At 56.3% G+C, this 17,336-nt stretch overlaps 1 protein-coding gene across 1 annotated transcript; it reads left to right on the top strand.

Annotated features, from left to right (window-relative positions):
* Window positions 1-6,802: 6,802 nt before the first annotated feature.
* Window positions 6,803-13,591, top strand: LOC144935404 (uncharacterized). Its single transcript, XM_078861999.1, has one exon. It carries the CDS (start codon window positions 8,067-8,069, stop codon window positions 9,432-9,434), a length of 1,368 nt encoding a protein of 455 aa, XP_078718125.1. The 5' UTR covers window positions 6,803-8,066; the 3' UTR covers window positions 9,435-13,591.
* Window positions 13,592-17,336: the final 3,745 nt, after the last annotated feature.

Raw genomic sequence — 17,336 nt, 5'->3', positions numbered from 1 at the left:
CGCGCCGGACCACACAAGTCGCGCCCCCCCCCAAGCCCATCGTCTTTACCGCTCTGCGCATGAATGTATTTAGAGTGCGGTCGGGTGTATGGGTGGTGGACGGAGGGGAGGGGTGGGGTAGTGGTGTATGAGAGGGGGGGGGGTTAATGAGTGACGTCACGATTAACTCAACTTTCTTAAATAGAACGGCGCTGCGATTCCTCCAACATCTCCTGGACCCCTCTCCCTCCTCCCCCCTCCCTCTTGACCCCCTCCCCTCACCGCCCACCCTATACAACGTCCCCCCCCCCCAGAGCCTCTGGGGTCCCTCCCTGCCTCCCTCACTCGTCTCCTGGTCTCTCTGCATCACGCAGAGCCAACGCCGCGTGGAGCGAGCGAGAAACAACGACAACAACGACGTCGTCTGTCTCCTCCTCCTGCTGCTGCTCCTCTGCCTCTCGCCTCTTATTCCACTGCTGGCTTACTCGGAGCGCCACCCACCCCTCCCCATCTCCCTCGTTCTGAACTCTGCCTCTCAATCCAAAAGCACGAACCTCCCTCTCCCCTCCCTCCCTTCCTCCCTCCCTCCCCTCCCCCCTCCGTCCCCTCCCTCCCCCCTCCCCTCCCTCCCCTCCCTTCCTCCCTCCCTCCCTCCCCTCCTCCCTCCCTCCCCTCCCTCCCCCTCCCCTCCCCTCCCTCCCTCCCTCCCCCCTCCCCTCCCCCCCTCCCCTCCCTCCCCGTCCTGCTTTGCGCACCCTTCAGCCCTTTGTTCCGTCTTCTTCGTTAGTGTCCGCGTTTCTGATCCGTGTCAGACGCAGTTAATATTCACCGCGCATAGTGAATATACTGCCGAGTAAATTAAACACAAGGACAAAGCCCCCCCCCCTCTCCTCCCCCCAGCGCCCGTATAGCCTCCTACAACAGACTGTTGGGGCAAGTGCTGTTAGCGAGCGCCTATGGAGGCCGGCACTGCACACGAGAGGGTGGGTGGCCAGCACCACGCCCGACCGCCTTTGCCTCCCAAGTGGCGATGTTTACACAACTGCACTCGGTACTCATTTTGAGTCTGAGTCGACATAGGGGAGGCCCAGGACCGGTTGAGATATTCGCCACTGTTATTGGTGGTTAACGGGAATCGAACCGGGGAACTCCACGAAACATTGCGCCACCGCTCCCCACACACAACCACAGATAGACACACACAGACATACAAAGGCAAACAACCCCCGTACAGCCTTAACAGACTGTTGGGGCAAGTGCTGTGAGCGAGCACCTATGATGGCCGGCACGGCACATCACATCAGAGGGATGGGCGGTCAACACCACGCCCGGCCGCCTTTGTCTCCCCAGTGGTGAGTCGACCTAGGGAAGGCACAGAACAGGTTCAGATAATCGTCACCGGTGTTGTTGTGCCGTGGGCGGGAATCTAACTCGGGTCGCCGGATTTCGTATTTTTTATTTATTTATCGCGCGGTGCGCTAACCACTGCGCCACCGCTTGTCCTGCACGCATTCATTGCGTTAAACACACACACGGACACGCACACACACACACCGGCACGCGCACACACACTCACACACTTATACATCTAGAAACACAAACAGACTCGTTTAGGGTTATAAACAGTAGCGGAGCTTGTGTTTTGCGATAGTTAATGGCACTTGCTCAAACCGTCAAAGATACACAAACACAGGCACGCACACACACACATTACACCACACACACACACGGACCTTCCCTCTCACTCGCATGCACACACGTAACACACGTGCACTCACAGACGCGCACATATATACAAAGGCAAAAATTCCCCGTATAGCCTTAACAGACTGTTGGGGCAAGTGCTGTTATATAAAGGCCGGAACGGCAGACGAGGGGGTGAGTGGCCAGCACCACGCCCAGCCGCCTTTGTCTCTCCAGTAGCGATGTTTTTACGCACCGGACCAGGTGCTCATTTGAGGCTGAGTCAACCTAGGATAGGCCCAGGACCGGTTCGGATAATCTATCCGAACCGGTCCCCCACACTCACAACAACAACAATCGCCATTCGCCACGAAGTGGCGGTGACGTCGCAACGACGCTTGTGCCAGGCTAGGTGCACGTTGAGGCCACGTAAAGTGTCGAACGCCCACTGGCAGGAGGTCACGGGGCAGACCCAGGTTCCACGGGCCGACTGACTGAGATGACTGGCTGATGCACCACCTGTGCCGCCTACTGTGCCAACTTGCTGTGCTTTAGTCACCCGGCACTCCGCTCGTTGTTGTGAGCGTCGCTCCTCCGCCCTCCGTTGTTGTTGGAGGGCGACTGCCTCCAACTGCCCAGTAGCGTCCTTCACGAACCACCTCCACAGAGGCCGATCTTGACACCGCTGGTACCAGTCATCGGCAAGTCCACTCAGCTCCACATCCTCTTGTACCACATCACTCCATCTCTTCTCGAGCCCGTGCCGCGCCCGTTTAGCCACCTCGATCCGGCCAAACAAAAGCTGTTTAGACATGCGGTGGCTGGGCATGCGGGCGACATGACCCAGCCAACGCGGCATTGCCTGCCGGAGGAGATCACCGATGGTATTTTGTCCAGATCTTTAAGGATTTGTGAGCTCTTCACACAATCCAGCCTGGTTAAACCCAGGATGGATCGTAGGCCGGCCAGCCTAAATGTTTCTAACCGGCGAAGATGTTTTATTAGGGGGGTCCACGTTTTGCAAGCGTAGAGAAGGGAAGGAATGGCCATGGCTGAGAAGACCTGAAGCTTTGTGCAAAGCAACAGACCAGGTAGCTTCCACACAGCGTTACGCAACCGATGAAAAGATAATGCAGCTCGACTGATTCTAAGTGAGACCTTTGCTGTTAAACCAGAGCTGTTCTTGAGCACACTGCCCAGGTATGGGAAACTCTCCACTCTCTCCACAACTGCCCTATCACCAATTGGGAGTTGTGGGGGTGGAGTGTCCGATGGAACAACATACCCAGGCAGCTGCTTAGTTTCGGTGGGGCTGATGGTAAGGCCCCATCTCTTCGTGGCAAGCTCCAGGTTCAGCAGTAGCACCTCCAACTCCTCCTCTGAGTGAGCAGCAATTACCAGATAATAGGCATACATGACATGGTTGAGCAATAGGGAGCCATCCCTTGACCGCACCCGGGCATCGATCAGCCTCCCATTGTATCTGTACCGGATGGAAATTTCTCCGGTACAGCTATTGAAGACTTCACATACTACGTGGTCGAATTATGTTAAATAATGTGGGAGCCAGAGGACATCCCTGTCGCATCCCAAGGTGAACAGGGAATGGCTCCGACTCCCCGCCACGTAGGTTTTCCCGGGCCCGCTTACCATAATGAAGGTCCTTAATGATCGTGAGCAGAGGGTCAAGGACTCTGAAAGCACGAAGAGCATCCTAGAGCCCAGGCCTAGTGATGTTATCATAGGCCTTGACCAGGTCAATACAGAAGAGATGTAGGTCTTGTTGGAATTCCCTACACCTATGCTGTAGGAGGCGGACAGAAAATATGGCATTTGTGCAGAACCGCCCTTTTCTGAAACCGCATTGGGGCTCCGCAAGCTTCTCCTCAGCGTGCCTGGCAAGGCGACGTTGAATAATATTTGCCAGGATCTTACCCGACACACTGAGGAGTGTGATTTCCCTGCGGAACCTGTCCAGTGGTCCAGACTGTTGTTATGATATCATGTAGGGCAGTCTGTGCACAAACGCCACACTCCCTCAACATTTCGTTTGGGAGATCATCTCTGCCCGGTGCCTTTTCTGGTCTCAGACTCTGGATCGCCTTCAGTACTTCCTCGACAGATGGCACCTCAGGCAGCCACTCACAGTGGGTGACTTCTTCTTCCAATATTTGAGGCACCGCAACCTCATCAGGGTCATCCCCACTTTGTCCTACGATGTGTTCCAGTCTGAGGGATTTCTCCTCCCACAGGAACTCACAGAAATGCTCAACACATCTGCAAACCTGTTCCTGCGGGTCAGAGATTGGATCACCGTTCTTACCATTTATGATGGTAATATGCGTGGCACTGTAAGTTACTTTGTTGATGGAATTAGAGAGCAATTTGTGATCGCGGGCCACTGAGGCAGATTCCATCTCCTCAGCAACCCGGGACCACCACCCATCCTTGCAGCGCCTGACGGCTCTCCGAACCTCCGAGCGAAGGCTACGGTAAGCCTCCTCATTCTATGACGTGGGATGCTGTAAACAATAACAGTGGTCCTGTCGCTTTTTCTCAGCCAGCCTGAACACCTCTGTCAGCCAGGGTCTCTGGGGAGGTCTGGACCGCGTACCCACCGCAGCCATTGCAGCTGCATGAGCCACAGTCCTAAACCTCGCCCATCTCCCCTCAACATGAGGAGGAGTGGGGGACGATGCCAACACCAGCCGTAAGCGATGATGAAATTCTTGCTTGCAACTTTCATCAGCTAGCTGAGACGAGGCCACTGTGGGTTTGAATGGGGTCCTGGGTGTACACCCACCACCGAAGTGGAGGAATGGTAGGCGCGTCTTACAGCTGACAAGTCAGTTTCACTTATTAGGTATAATCCTGTGAGCCATGAGGCTCTTGACTCGCGTGCAACCGTAACAAACAAATTATTAAGAAAAAACATCTTAAAGTGACGTTTTGCAACAGAAACTTCCAGGAAAAAACAGTAAAAATGTTCCAGAAAAAAAGCACTGTATATCAACGCTGTGTGCAAAAATCTCAATGGAATGCAAGTCGATGGTCAGTGGGCAGATCAGCTCCACAGTAGGTTCTGGTGTCAAGGACATGGGCTCGCATCCGCTGTCCCGTCACTATATAGTCCAGCAGATGTTCTTTCTTGGACCCAACATGAATCCATAATGTTGTGTGGATGCGCCGGTGCCGGAACAGCGTGTTGGTAATTACAAGCCGAAGCCCATGGGCTGCACACAAATCTAGCAGCCTCCTACCGTTGTTATTGAGCTGACCTGGCCCATGCCTTCCAATCACTCCAGACCAGGTGCCAGCATCATGACAAACTCGCGCATTAAAGTCACCCAACAAGATTACTCTATCTCGAGGGGCCACTTTAGCCAGCACCTGTGACAGGAGGTCATAGACGGCATCTGACTCATCGGCCTTGCCTGTATCCTTCCACGGATGTTCGTCTTCGGTGGGGGCATAAGTAACCACGACCACCAATCCCCTCCTTTGGTTGATGGGAAGGCGAGCCCAAAGTATGCTGGGGCTTACAGCTTCCCACACCTCACCACCACGCTCCCACGCCCCCTTCATTATTTTGTTCAGAAGAAGAGCCACTCCCTGTTGTTTGGCAGTAGAGGACTGTTCAGGAGCCAGAGCCGGTCCACGGGACCTCCTGAATACCACAGAGATCCAGGCTGCACCGGCGATACTCCCGACAGAGGAGTGGCAGCCTCTCCTCCGCAGTTAGCATTCGAACATTTCATTCGGCCACCCTCAGTGGCTTTTTGCTGTTTCTTGAGGAACCCGAGGGTAAGGATTCAATCTCCTGACTCTGCCAAATGGGGTTTGGCCAGGAGACGTCATGGACGCCTGTCCCTCCGGCACAAGCATAATTATATATGTTTTCCACTCACACACTCTGACACTCACATACTCTGACACACACACACACTCTGACACTCAGACGCACGCACTCTGACACTCACACACACACTCTCTGACACACACACACATTTTGACACACACACACATTCTGACACTTACACACACACTCTGACACTCACACATACACTCTGACACACTCACAACAACAACCGCCATTCGCCACTAAGTGGCGGTGACGTCACCACGAGGCTTGTGCCAAGCCATGTGCACCTTGAGGCCACGTTAAGTGTCGAACGCCCGCTGGCAGGAGGTCACGGGGCAGACCCAGGTGCCACGGGTCGACTGACTGAGATGACCGAGATGACTGGCTGATGCACCACCTGTGCCCCCTACTGTGCCAACTTGCTGTGCTTTAGCCACCCAGGGCTCCGCTCGTTGTTGTGAGCATCGCTCCTCCGCTTCCAACTGCCCAGTAGCGTCCTTCACGAGCCTCCTCCACAGAGGCCGATCTTGACACCGCTGGTACCAGTCATCGGCAAGTCCACTCAGCTCCACGTCCTCCTGTACCACATCACTCCATCTCTTCGCGAGCCCGTGCCGCGCCCGTTTAGCCCCCTCGATCTGGCCGAACAAAAGCTGTTTATGCATGCGGTGGCTGGGCATGCGGGCTACATGACCCAGCCAACGCAACCTTGCCTGTCGGAGGAGCTCACCGATGGGACTTTGCCCAGATCTTTCAAGGATTTGTGAGCTCCTCACACAATCCAGCCTGGTTAAACCCAGGATGGATCGTAGGCAGGCCAGCCTAAATGTTTCTAACCGGCGAAGATGCTCCGTTAGGGGGGGTCCACGTTTCGCAAGCGTAGGGAATGACTGTGGCCGAGAAGACCTGAAGCTTCGTGCGGAGCGACAGACCCACTCACACAAACTCTGACACACACACACTCACACACACTCTGACACACACACACTCTGACACACACACTCTGACACACACACTCACACACACTCTGACACACACACACTCTGACACAAACACACTCTGACACACACACACTCACACACTGACACACACACACTCTGACACACACACACTCTGACACACACACTCGCTAACAAAAGTTTCCAGAGTCCCCCCCCCACCACCGCCACCCCGCCCTTCCCCCCGGACCCTCCCCACGCCAGCCAATGAGCGGCACGGACCCGACCCCCCTCCCCTCCCCCCACCGGTGGGGGCGGCGAGCTGTGAACTCGAGCGTGAAGGCGACGCAGAACCTCGCGGACAAAGGCGAAGTGGGGACGCGGCGCGTCGATAGAGGACGAGGAGAGAGAGAGAGAGACGAGGAAGAGGAGCGGGAGGAGAGAGAGACGAAGAAGACGAGGAGAGAGACTCGGAGGAGGAGGAGGAGAGGGAGTAGAGAGAGACGACGAGGAGGAGGTGGAAAAGGGAGCGAGGGGTCTGCGCTTATCCTGCTGTTCAAAGAAGTAAGAGAGGCGGTTTGGAACACGACCCCGGTGCCATCACCCCTCGTCTCCCTCGCTCTGCCGGTGCGTCTGAGCGGCAGACACGCAGCGCACGCGCGCAGAGAGAGACACGGCGAGAGAGTGAGAGAGAGGAAGGGGAGAGAGGACGAGAGAGAGAGAGAGCGACAGAAGGAAAGTTTGCGGAGCGTTGCTGGGAGTGTGGTAAGAGAAGGGAAGGAGGGAAGAAGGAGGTTTGGGGGGGGGGTCTTGGCAGAGAAGGAAGGAGGAGGAGGGAGGAGACGGCGGCCAGATTAAGATTTCATTCTCTGCGCGAGCCGCGCCGAGCGTGTGGTGGAGAGTGACTCCCAGACTCCACGAGGAGAAGCCTTGAGCAGGAGCAGCATCAGGAGGAGTTGTCGGAGGAGAATCCTCTCAACCGAGGCGAAAGCCGACGGACAACTTTCGTTGACGACGCAGATCGCCTTGCGGTTTTGAGGTCGCCGCTCCTTTGCCTGGAGCCTTGGGCAAAGGGGCTCGCGTGTCGGGGTGGTCAGGGTTCGACCTGGGACTTGGGGTTAGGGTCAGCTTTGGGTGCGGGGGGGTGTTAGGGTGAGCGGCAGAGATTGGGGGCGGCCACAGACCAACGCGAAACATCTCCCACGTTTGTGGGGGGCGGGGGGGACACCCTCCATGTGATCGCGACCAGCGGAAGTTCCCGAGTCGCTTGCCCCCGGAGCCGTCGTTGGCGGACGAGTACCATCGTTGGCATGCCGAGCGGCTGCTGAGATGCCCCGGGGCACCGCGGCGGCGAGAAGGCGGAGGAGGAGGAGGCAGGAGGAGGAGGAACCACCGCGCCACCGGGCACAGACTCGACGCCAAATCCTCGCCGAGAGGGCTCGCAGCTCGTGGGGGCTGAGCGCGCCTCGCCCCGCGGCGATGTGAGAGAGAGGGGACGGCGCTCGACTCCTCCGCTCGACTCGGCCGCTTCTTTGCGGTCTCCTCCTGCCGCTGCTGCTGCCGCTGCTGCCACTCGTCGGCGCTTCTGCGCACGTCTCATCGAGATGGCCACGTCGCGGTTGCGGCCCGGGACAGGGTCAGGCTCCGGCTGCGGATCGGAGTTGAGGTCGGAGGAGAGCGCGACGCTGTGGTCATCGTACCCCCGTCATCCCCAGCGCCAACTCCATCATCCCCAGCGCCAACTCCATCATCCCCAGCACCAACTCCATCCTTCCCGGCACCAACTCCATCATCCCCAGCACCACCACCCCTCTTGCTCTGCGCTGCTGCTACCCGCGTCACCGCTCTTGCACCACCACATCCTGCTGCCGTTGCTGCTGCTGCTGCCGCTGCTGCTGCTTCTGCAGCAGGCGCTGCCCGTTGGCGGGACACAGCAGGTGCTGCTGCGGCCAGCGCTGGCAGCGCGCGGTGGAGCCATGCAATGCTGGGAGGCTGAGATCCGTTGCCTGCAAGAGACCGAGTGCAAGCGGGCGTACAACCAGTACCTCCGGGCGTGCGAGGCGGCGCTGCGCCCTGCCGTCAGTGGGGACGTTGCGGACGAAGCGGATGGTGGTGGAGGTGGTGGCGGTGGTGGATTCTCCGCCGTCACGCACTGCCCCAGCCACTGCATCCACGCCATCATCCAACTAAACGCGACTCGGGGAGGACCCGGCCTGGAGAGTTGCGACTGCGCGCACGACTTCGTGTGCCTCGCCGCCAAACGAGGAATCGAGCCGTGCCTGCCTCGCACCTACACGGGCGGCGGCGGCGGCGAGGACGAATACGACGACGACGACGACGAATACGGAGGAGATGGAGGAGGTCGTGGAAGAGGTGCTGGTGGTGGTGGTGGTGGTGGCGCTGGTGGCGGTGGTGCCCTGGGCTGCACGGAGGCGAGGCGGCGGTGCGAGGTGGAGCCGGCGTGCAGCGCGGCGATGGACGCCTACCTCATGAACTGCGGCAAGCTGCTGAACGGGGTGCGCTGCACGCGCGAGTGCATGCGCGTCATCCTGCACATGATGGCCATGCCCAGGGCGCTGGCGCTCAGCGAGTGCGTGTGCGACGGCCTCGAGAGGCCGTTCTGCGAGGTGGTCAAGGACAACATGGAGCGGCTGTGCTTCGACCGCGAGCGAGGGAGCGGCGACTTTGCCGACGAGGACGACGACGATGTCGACGACGACGATGAGGGTGACGATGAGGATGACGATGGTGACGATGACGAGGACGGTGGCTATGGGGACAACGCCGCCGCGTACGGCGTCGGAAGGCACGCGCGCCAGAAAGCGTCTGGGAGCGCGGATGGCACCCACTCGGTCCGAGTCTTCCCCAGGGGTCAGCCCCGCGCCGCGGGACAGAGGCGACCCCTGGCTAGCGTCGTGCTCACGGCCGCCGCGTGTCTCGCTGCGAGCGTCGCGTGGCGCTTGTCGCGGTGAGCGGCGAGTGTCGCTTCGCCGCTCGGCTCGGAGCTGTCGTGAGAAGCTGCTGCGCGCCGTGCCCGGGCGTCGTGTGTACATTGTGAGTATATTTGTATACATGGGCAACGACGACGACGACGACACGGAAAGAAAAAGTTACGGTTTAATATATATTGACAATCACTTATTGTGGTTATTTTTTTAGGAGGGGGGGGGAGGGAGACATTTGTGAAAAATAAGAAATAAATATATATTGTTCTCCCCCGGAGTTGGAATTTTAACAAATGCGATACATTTCCCACGAGGGGGTGGGGGCCGGGGGCGGGGGGGGATGTCGCCACGGGCTGTTGTGTTGGGCATGGTCAGTTTCTGACAGGAGCGCTAACGAGGGTGATGATGGTGATGGTGATGATGATTATTTTCATTATAATTCGAAACGTATGGAATTGTACATCTAGAATAATGATCAGAAGAATCAATGGGATGATGTTACGATTGCGCACATTGACAAAGATCCCTCGTGTAGCCTCAACAGGCTGTTGGGGCAAGTGCTGTGATCGAGTAGCACCTATGAAGGCCGGCACGGGGTTCACACGGGGGGAGGGGGGTGGATGGTCAGTACTCACCACGCCGGGCCGCCTTTGTCTCCCCTAGTGGCGAGTACTCATTCGAAGCTGAGTCGACTTTGGGAAGGCTCTGGACCGGTTCAGATCATCGTCACCGGCGTTGGCGTGAGCGGGAATCAAACTCGGGCTCATAACGCAGCGCGTTAACCACTGCGCCACCGCTCCCCACACTCTGCACCCCCCCCCCCCCCACGTCGCTATGATTCCACTCACGCGTCACGCTTCTCTCATTAATCGTCACGAACCGATTCGATTACGGAGATATATTTCCTTATCTGCTCGTCTCATGCATAGGAGTGTCATCTGTTCTGCCCAGTCTAGTTGGTGGGGGTGGTCTATCTTGTAACGTGTGTTCTGTCTCGTTTGTATCATCCGTCTCGTAATCTCTGTCTCGTTTGTATTGACTGTCTCGTTATCTCTGTCTCGTTTGTATTGTCTATCTCGTAAGCTCTGTCTCGTTTGTATCATCTGTCTCGTTAGTTCCATCTCGTTGGTCGTGTCCGTGATGTTATCTCGTCCGTCACCGTCTCTCTTCAGAGCCCGTCTCTTTCGTTACCTTCGCCTGCTTGAGTCGAAATACTTCGAATATCATTTTGGGGATTAACGTCGCATCACGACTCCTGGCAGCGCACGATCTCGATGCACGCGCACCGCGGTCGTGGGGACATCGGCATCGTACGGACGACTCTGATCGCCACTGGCACCTTCGCAGCTATCGAACGCGACGCAGGCGAGCAGACACAGCGGCGCGCCAGCTGTTCCAGCTGTTCCAGCTGTTCCAGCTGTTCCAGCTGTTCCAGCTGTTCCAGCTGTTCCAGCTGTTCCAGCTGTTCCAGCTGTTCCAGCTGTTCCAGCTGTTCCAGCTGTTCCAGCTGTTCCAGCTGTTCCAGCTGTTCCAGCTGTTCGCGTTCCCTCCCCGAGCGGAATCGCAAACTCCCATCGACGCGCATCGCTCGCGCGTCCAACTCTGCACGTGCGTGTATGTTGAACTTCCTTCGCACCGCACGTAGCCAACTCGCGCTAATTTGGTAGGTGCGGAGGTGGTTGGTTGGTTGGGGGGGGGTAACACATGCGAGGAGATGCCGTTGATCAATTCCACTGCTGGATGAATTCCTCTCGACCCCATCCCTCCTTTGTAAAGGAGGGGGGGGGGGGGGTTCGTGGTTGTGCCGGCGTCAGCGGCGAGGCGTTGGAGAGTTCGGGCTCCGACCATCGCTCGCCACTGACGTGGGCCGTGCCGCGGCCAGGGGACATCACACTCGGCGCGTGTCTCACGGCGGCCGGGAGACTCCGTCGAGAAGTGTTGGCGCAAACCACTCCCGTGTTGTCCGTTCTTCTATTCGGGGGCTGATTGAGGAGGATGATGATGACGATGATCACAGCAGCTCGCAAAAAATTGCGCTCGCTCCCAATGCGCGTGCATCGAATATATCTCGTGCGGTGATCGATTATTATTATCGATTCGCAGGTTGATAACCACATGGTCACGCGATGGCTTTCGCGTGATTCTCACTGTCCCCCTCGCCCCCCCCACACCTACATCACAATACGGGACAAAACAATCGATGATTGAATCGAACCGTGAGCTTGAATCGTGACCATTAATCGAATCGCGAGAATGTGGAGGGGGGGGGCGAGAGAGTGAATTGATAAGCGCCGAATGAACACGGGGAAGTTATGTTGATTATTCATCATCAGCAGCAGCAGCCTTGGTCATTCCACTGCTGGATGAAGGCCTCTGCATGCCACTGCCGCCGCCGCGTCTCGCGATCGTGCGACGCGATAATCCCCGCAGCGCCTTTCGTACGAACGGATTCCATTGCTCCATCTCCCCGGGAGTGGTGCCCTGGGTCACGCGTTCCATTTCGCTCGGCTGCCACTGCGTTGGCGCTGTTGACCAGGGCTGGTGATGATTATCCCTCCCTGTGTGTGTGTGTGGCACTAGAGGGCGTGGGGGAGAGGGGGGTGGGGTCACTATGGCACTCGGCATTAACGGGTCCAGGGTGCGATAATCAAATCGAAATGAATCGCGGGGACAATGCAACGGTGGTTTGTGTTTAGTCAAATTCACCTGGCGAACTTCCACACGCGGCGCTTTGATCCAGCCAGCGGCAAATTTGTTTCAACCCATACCCAGACACGTGGTGGAGAAAAATAAACCACACAAATACAACATAGCCATTTGTGCATTTTGCAACAACAACAACAAAAACCATCGGCAGTTCCCGAAGAACCGCGCCGTGGTTCACCAGGACAATTTACATTTTGAGCAAATCGTGACCGGCTCACGGCAGCAGCGGGAGATGGAGCCATGTACAAACTGTGCGCCGGATTGAGTCGTCCTCATTAAGACTCATCAGCACGGCGTGCTTAAGAGGCGCCGACTCTGGCCCGGTTTCACCCGTTCCGCGGCTCATCGGAGCCTCTTTAAAATCCACGCGGTATAAGCCCGGAAGGCTGGCAGGCCGAGCAACATTATAAAAGCATATTTGATTAATAATGAACGTTTTTGGGTTAGATCGCGATCTAAACCAAAAAACGTTTATTAGGAATAATATTGGTCGCGAAAGCCTACGTGTTAGGCATATTTTATGTCTACGTGGAGATACGGACCGGAGGGAAGAGTAAATTATTTATTTACCTACCCACAATGCTCCACTAAGAGCGCCCGGTGGGGATTTGAACTCGCTCGGCTCTGCTGCTGGATGGGACGTGATGACGTTACATCCATTTCAGGGATTTCAAAGATCCAGAAACTCACGGCATCCACTGCCCTCCTCTTCTTCCTCCTCGCCTCTACAAAGCCACGAACTCTCTTGCCTCTCCCCTGCATCTCCCCTGTCTCTCCCTGCCTCTCCCTGCCTCTCCCCTGTCTCTCCCTGTCTCTCCCTGTCTCTCCCTTACATCTCGCTGCCTCGATCCCCATCTCCCACTTCTCGCCTTTCACGGTCCGCGTTCCGTCTCCCCGTCCAATCCAAAGGGCTGCCCCTCTCCTGCGCCACGGCCGCCAACTCGAGCGTGCAACCGGTCGAACTGCGCCAAGGCCCCGTTCCATTCCTTTGGCCAGAGGGGCCACGCCAACAACGGGAACGCCACTGCCCTCCCTCCTGCCAAATCATCTCAACTTGCTCCGCTCCTCGCTCCCATCTACAGATCTCCCTTCCCACATCTCCCCTCTCTTGCCGCTCTCCCCTCCTACCACACCGCCTCCACTCCCCCTTCACATCTCATCTCATTGTCATCATAATTTCTCCTCTGCTCGGTGTAGTCGCCACTTTGCTTCGTTCATAATTTCGTTTTTCTCTCTCTCTCTCTCCCATCTCCACTCTACCCTTCTCTCCTCTCATCCTCCTCTCTAAGCCACCTTTGTCTTCTTCACATATTCTTCTCCCCCCCCCCACCGCACTCCACACCACCACTACCGCAAACCGCTCCAACACAGCTGCAGCCTTGCCTCATTCTCGCTGTCAGTGGAAGATTGGCAGCAACCACCACCCTCTTTTCCCCAAGAGCCGGAGCACGCTGGCCGGGGTGTGGGGGGGGGTGAGTAAGGGGGGTGTGGGGGGGGGTGAGTAAGGGGGGTGTGGGGGGTGACTGAGTGGGGGCGGGGGGGGTGAGTGAGGGGGGGCGGGGGTCGCTCTCTGGGTGTTTGATGGTGCATACGGGGGAATTTGACGATTCATCGATTAAAAAAAAAACTTGATTACTCCAGTTCACGATCCCCCATCGCATTGGATGCCGGGCGCGAGACTCCGTGTCGATTCGGGGACGTTGCATCCACGTTGGTGATCGCCCCCCGCCTCCTCGCCGGCGCGTAGTGGGGTTGATGGTCGGAATGATGGAGCGAGAGGGAATAGACGAGGCTAAGACAAATGGTACAAACAGTTCAGTCGAGATAGGGGAATAGCACGCAGGCGGCTACGGGCGAGACAGCATCAACGATCAGTGCAAACAACAAAACGATAGATTGTTTGACTCGAATAGTCACGAGGCCTCGTTTATGTCCGTGATGGTGACGCTAGTCGTGATGGTCATGATGCTCGTGATGATTGGTTGTTGTGATGATCCCGATATTCGTGGTAACCGTGATGATGATGACGATCAGGGTGAAGACCATCATCGTCGTTACGACAATGATGCCCAACAATTACGTTGAGAATCATGATGACCACCAATCACGGTGATGATGGCCATCAATCACGGTGATGATGACAATGACCGCGCGAGTTGTGATGACACCGGAGTGGTATTCAGTGTTGTTGATGATGAGGATGATGGATCATAATCACGATTGTTCAGTGCATGCTAATAATGATCATCGTGGTGATGATGATGATGATCACGATGATGATGATTGGAGGTTCACGGCCGACGTGGCACCATGCGGTGAGCGCCACAATGCAACATGTTTCAACAACAACAACAAAAGACAAGAATACGAAACACAAAAAACCAATGTTTATCTGTGCTGTGGAAAACCTTCAGCGTCCATCCCTGACTCGCGCCCATCCGTGCGGCCATCGCTGTCCCTCTGTCACGGCGATCTGTCTGCCATCACGACCTCACAATGACTGCCACTGCACGAGAGAGATGAGTCGGGGGGGGGGGGACATCCATCCATCGCCCCCCTTTCCTCCTCCTCCTCGTCCTCCCTTGGATCGATCGTCACGTGTGGTGAAGGGAACCCAGAAGGGGGGGAGAGGGGGTTGGAGGCTGGGCCACTGTGGGATTGTGACTCGTTTCGCTTTATAGAGATGTAATTTATTTCAATTAAAGTGCCTCTGAGCAATTTGCAGGGCAGTTTTTGTTTGTTGTTTTTTGTCGCGTCGCGTTCGTCAAAGTTTCCCACGGTCCCTGACGGTGCTCGCACCTGCTTGCCCATTCGCGTTCCTCCAACACGACACTGGCCGAGTTCCAGCAGGTCCACAATCTGCGGGTCAAAAGGTCAAAGACATTCGTGAAAGATCGCGCTTGGAGGGTGGAAGCGAGCTGCGGTGGGCAGCTGGAGGTGCAGACTGCGGCAAATCTACCGTGCAGGAGACGTTTCCAATGTGTGCAAGGGTAGGGGAGTCAGAGCGACGTTGCGGCGACAAAACCCACTGATGCGCAACATGACGTACATGCTCTTACGTCATGTATGTTGAAGTTATTTTGCACCGTACTTATCCGGCCGTGCTAATCGGAGGTGTGTGGGGAAGGACAACAAACTAAACACAAACAAGCAGTTTTAAAGAAATGAGTTTGTCAACCTCGATGATTTTAAAGTGCATCGCTCCAGTGGCTTCCTAATGTGAAGACGACTTGACACACTTCTCTTGAGATGGCACTTTATTAAAGACACGTTCACTTGACGTCAGGCCCCACTGCAACAGCCCCGAGTCTCCCGCGCATCTCCCCCTTTTATACCGACCGAGGCCACGCCCCCCTTCCCGAACCTTCTCCCTGACTCTGGACGCTCGCTCCACCGGCAGACTTCACCGTCCTCTTCCGTCACCTGACCACGCTCCCTTCTCGATCATTCCCGTAGCCACCAGTCCTTTCGCACTCACATCTGACTCCCCAGTCATTACCTCCCGTGGCCACTAGTGCATTCACACTGTAGGCTGACTCCCCTGTCATTACCACCGGTGGCCACTAGTGCATTCATACCGCTTGTAGGCTCTACTGTCATTACACTAATACCGGTGAGGAAGAGCGTTCCAGACGGCCGCAGAAGGAGCATCCGAAAGCGCCGCGCGATGCGGTGGCACAAAAAGAAAAACCACCGGTACACAACTTGAAACACGTGCCTCACTAAAACACGGGGCGTGAACTAGGGGCGTGGACACGGCGTGCTATCCGTGCATCGTTACCTCGATCACCTTGGCGGGGGGAGGAGGGGAGGGAGGTTCACTGATGGTACTGGGGGAGGCGCATGGGCTGGCGGAGGGAGGGGGGGTTCACATTGTATTGCGTAACTAACGTTATACGTTGTGTTGCGCCCGAAACGTCGTTATTTAATTTAGTTATTTTCATTTTTATTCTAAATTTTATTATTTTTATTATTATTTTTATTTTCACCTACGTCACTTTACCGAAAGAACAAAAGAGTATGGATCCTTGCAGTCACGAAAACTTCAAATCTAGAATTAACTAACGTTAACCCAACGCACTCCGCATGAGCCAGGCAAACTCTGCTTCGCCCGTCGTGGGAGCTCGCTGGTGGGGATGTGTCCAGATCTTTTCCCGGTGGCTAGGAGATGTTAACTCCCTCGCCTGGTATGCAGGAGGTTCCGACCCTGACGCCTGCTGCTGTATATTTGGAGTTTGAATGTTCTCCCCGTGGTTGCGTTGCGTGTTTTAGGCCAGGCCGCTTCTGAAAAAAAGCTGAAAATCTCAGTGGGCCTTACCTCGTAAAAGAATAGATGGACTCCTCGCACAATCCGACCTGACGAAACCCCCGCGATGGCTCTATCGTAGGCCCGGCAGCCTTAGGGGTGTTTAAATTTAGAGCGGGTGCTTGCGTAAAGGGACCGAGAAGACCTTGGGAGGCGAAGCGTGGCGTGACAAACCCAGCAGGATTCACACTTCATCGCTCGGCTGATGACAAGATAACGCCGCTTGGGATGATTCAGTGTACACCTCTGTTGCCAAGTCAGGGCTGGTCATGAGCACTCGGCGCAACGTTCCGGGAACTCCTCCACTCATTCCACAGCCACCCCGGCTGCATTGCTTCTCCAACTCATTCGCAGGTGTGAGCAGCTCTGGCCAGCAGATCAGCCTCCCGTCCTATCCCGCTGTAGCGGGTGGGAATTCCTCCGGGCAGAGCCATGGAAAACGTCTCGAATTACGTGGTCAAAGAAAATGTCACGTTGTGCAGGGGCCCAGAGGACGTTCCCTGTCGCGCCCCCCGAGGTGAACGGGGAACGGCTCCGACTCCCGGCCACGTAGATTTACCCCGTGCCTGTCCACCATCGTGAAGGTCCTTTATATTTGTGAGCAGAGGGTCAGGGACCCCGAAAGCACGAAGAACAACCCAGAGCCCTGATCGCTCGATGCTATCATACACGGGCATTGACCATATCAGTTGCACAAAAACACATTTACTGACACACAAAGACAAAGGTTCCCCGTGCTGTATAGCGTTAACAGACTGCTGGGGAAAGTTCTGTCAGCGAAAACCTATTGAGGCCAGAACGGCGAACAAAGGTGTGGCATGGTCAGCCCCACGTACGACCGCCTTTGTATCCCCAGTGCTGACGTTTACACATCGCACCGTGTGTTCATTTAAGGCTGAGTCGACCTAGGAGGGAGG

Source organism: Lampetra fluviatilis, chromosome 13, assembly GCF_964198595.1.
Source record: "Lampetra fluviatilis chromosome 13, kcLamFluv1.1, whole genome shotgun sequence".
In the NCBI taxonomy this organism is placed as follows: domain Eukaryota; kingdom Metazoa; phylum Chordata; class Hyperoartia; order Petromyzontiformes; family Petromyzontidae; genus Lampetra; species Lampetra fluviatilis.
The sequence above is the reverse complement of the archived record's forward strand: the minus strand, read 5'-3'. Positions and strand labels throughout refer to the sequence as shown.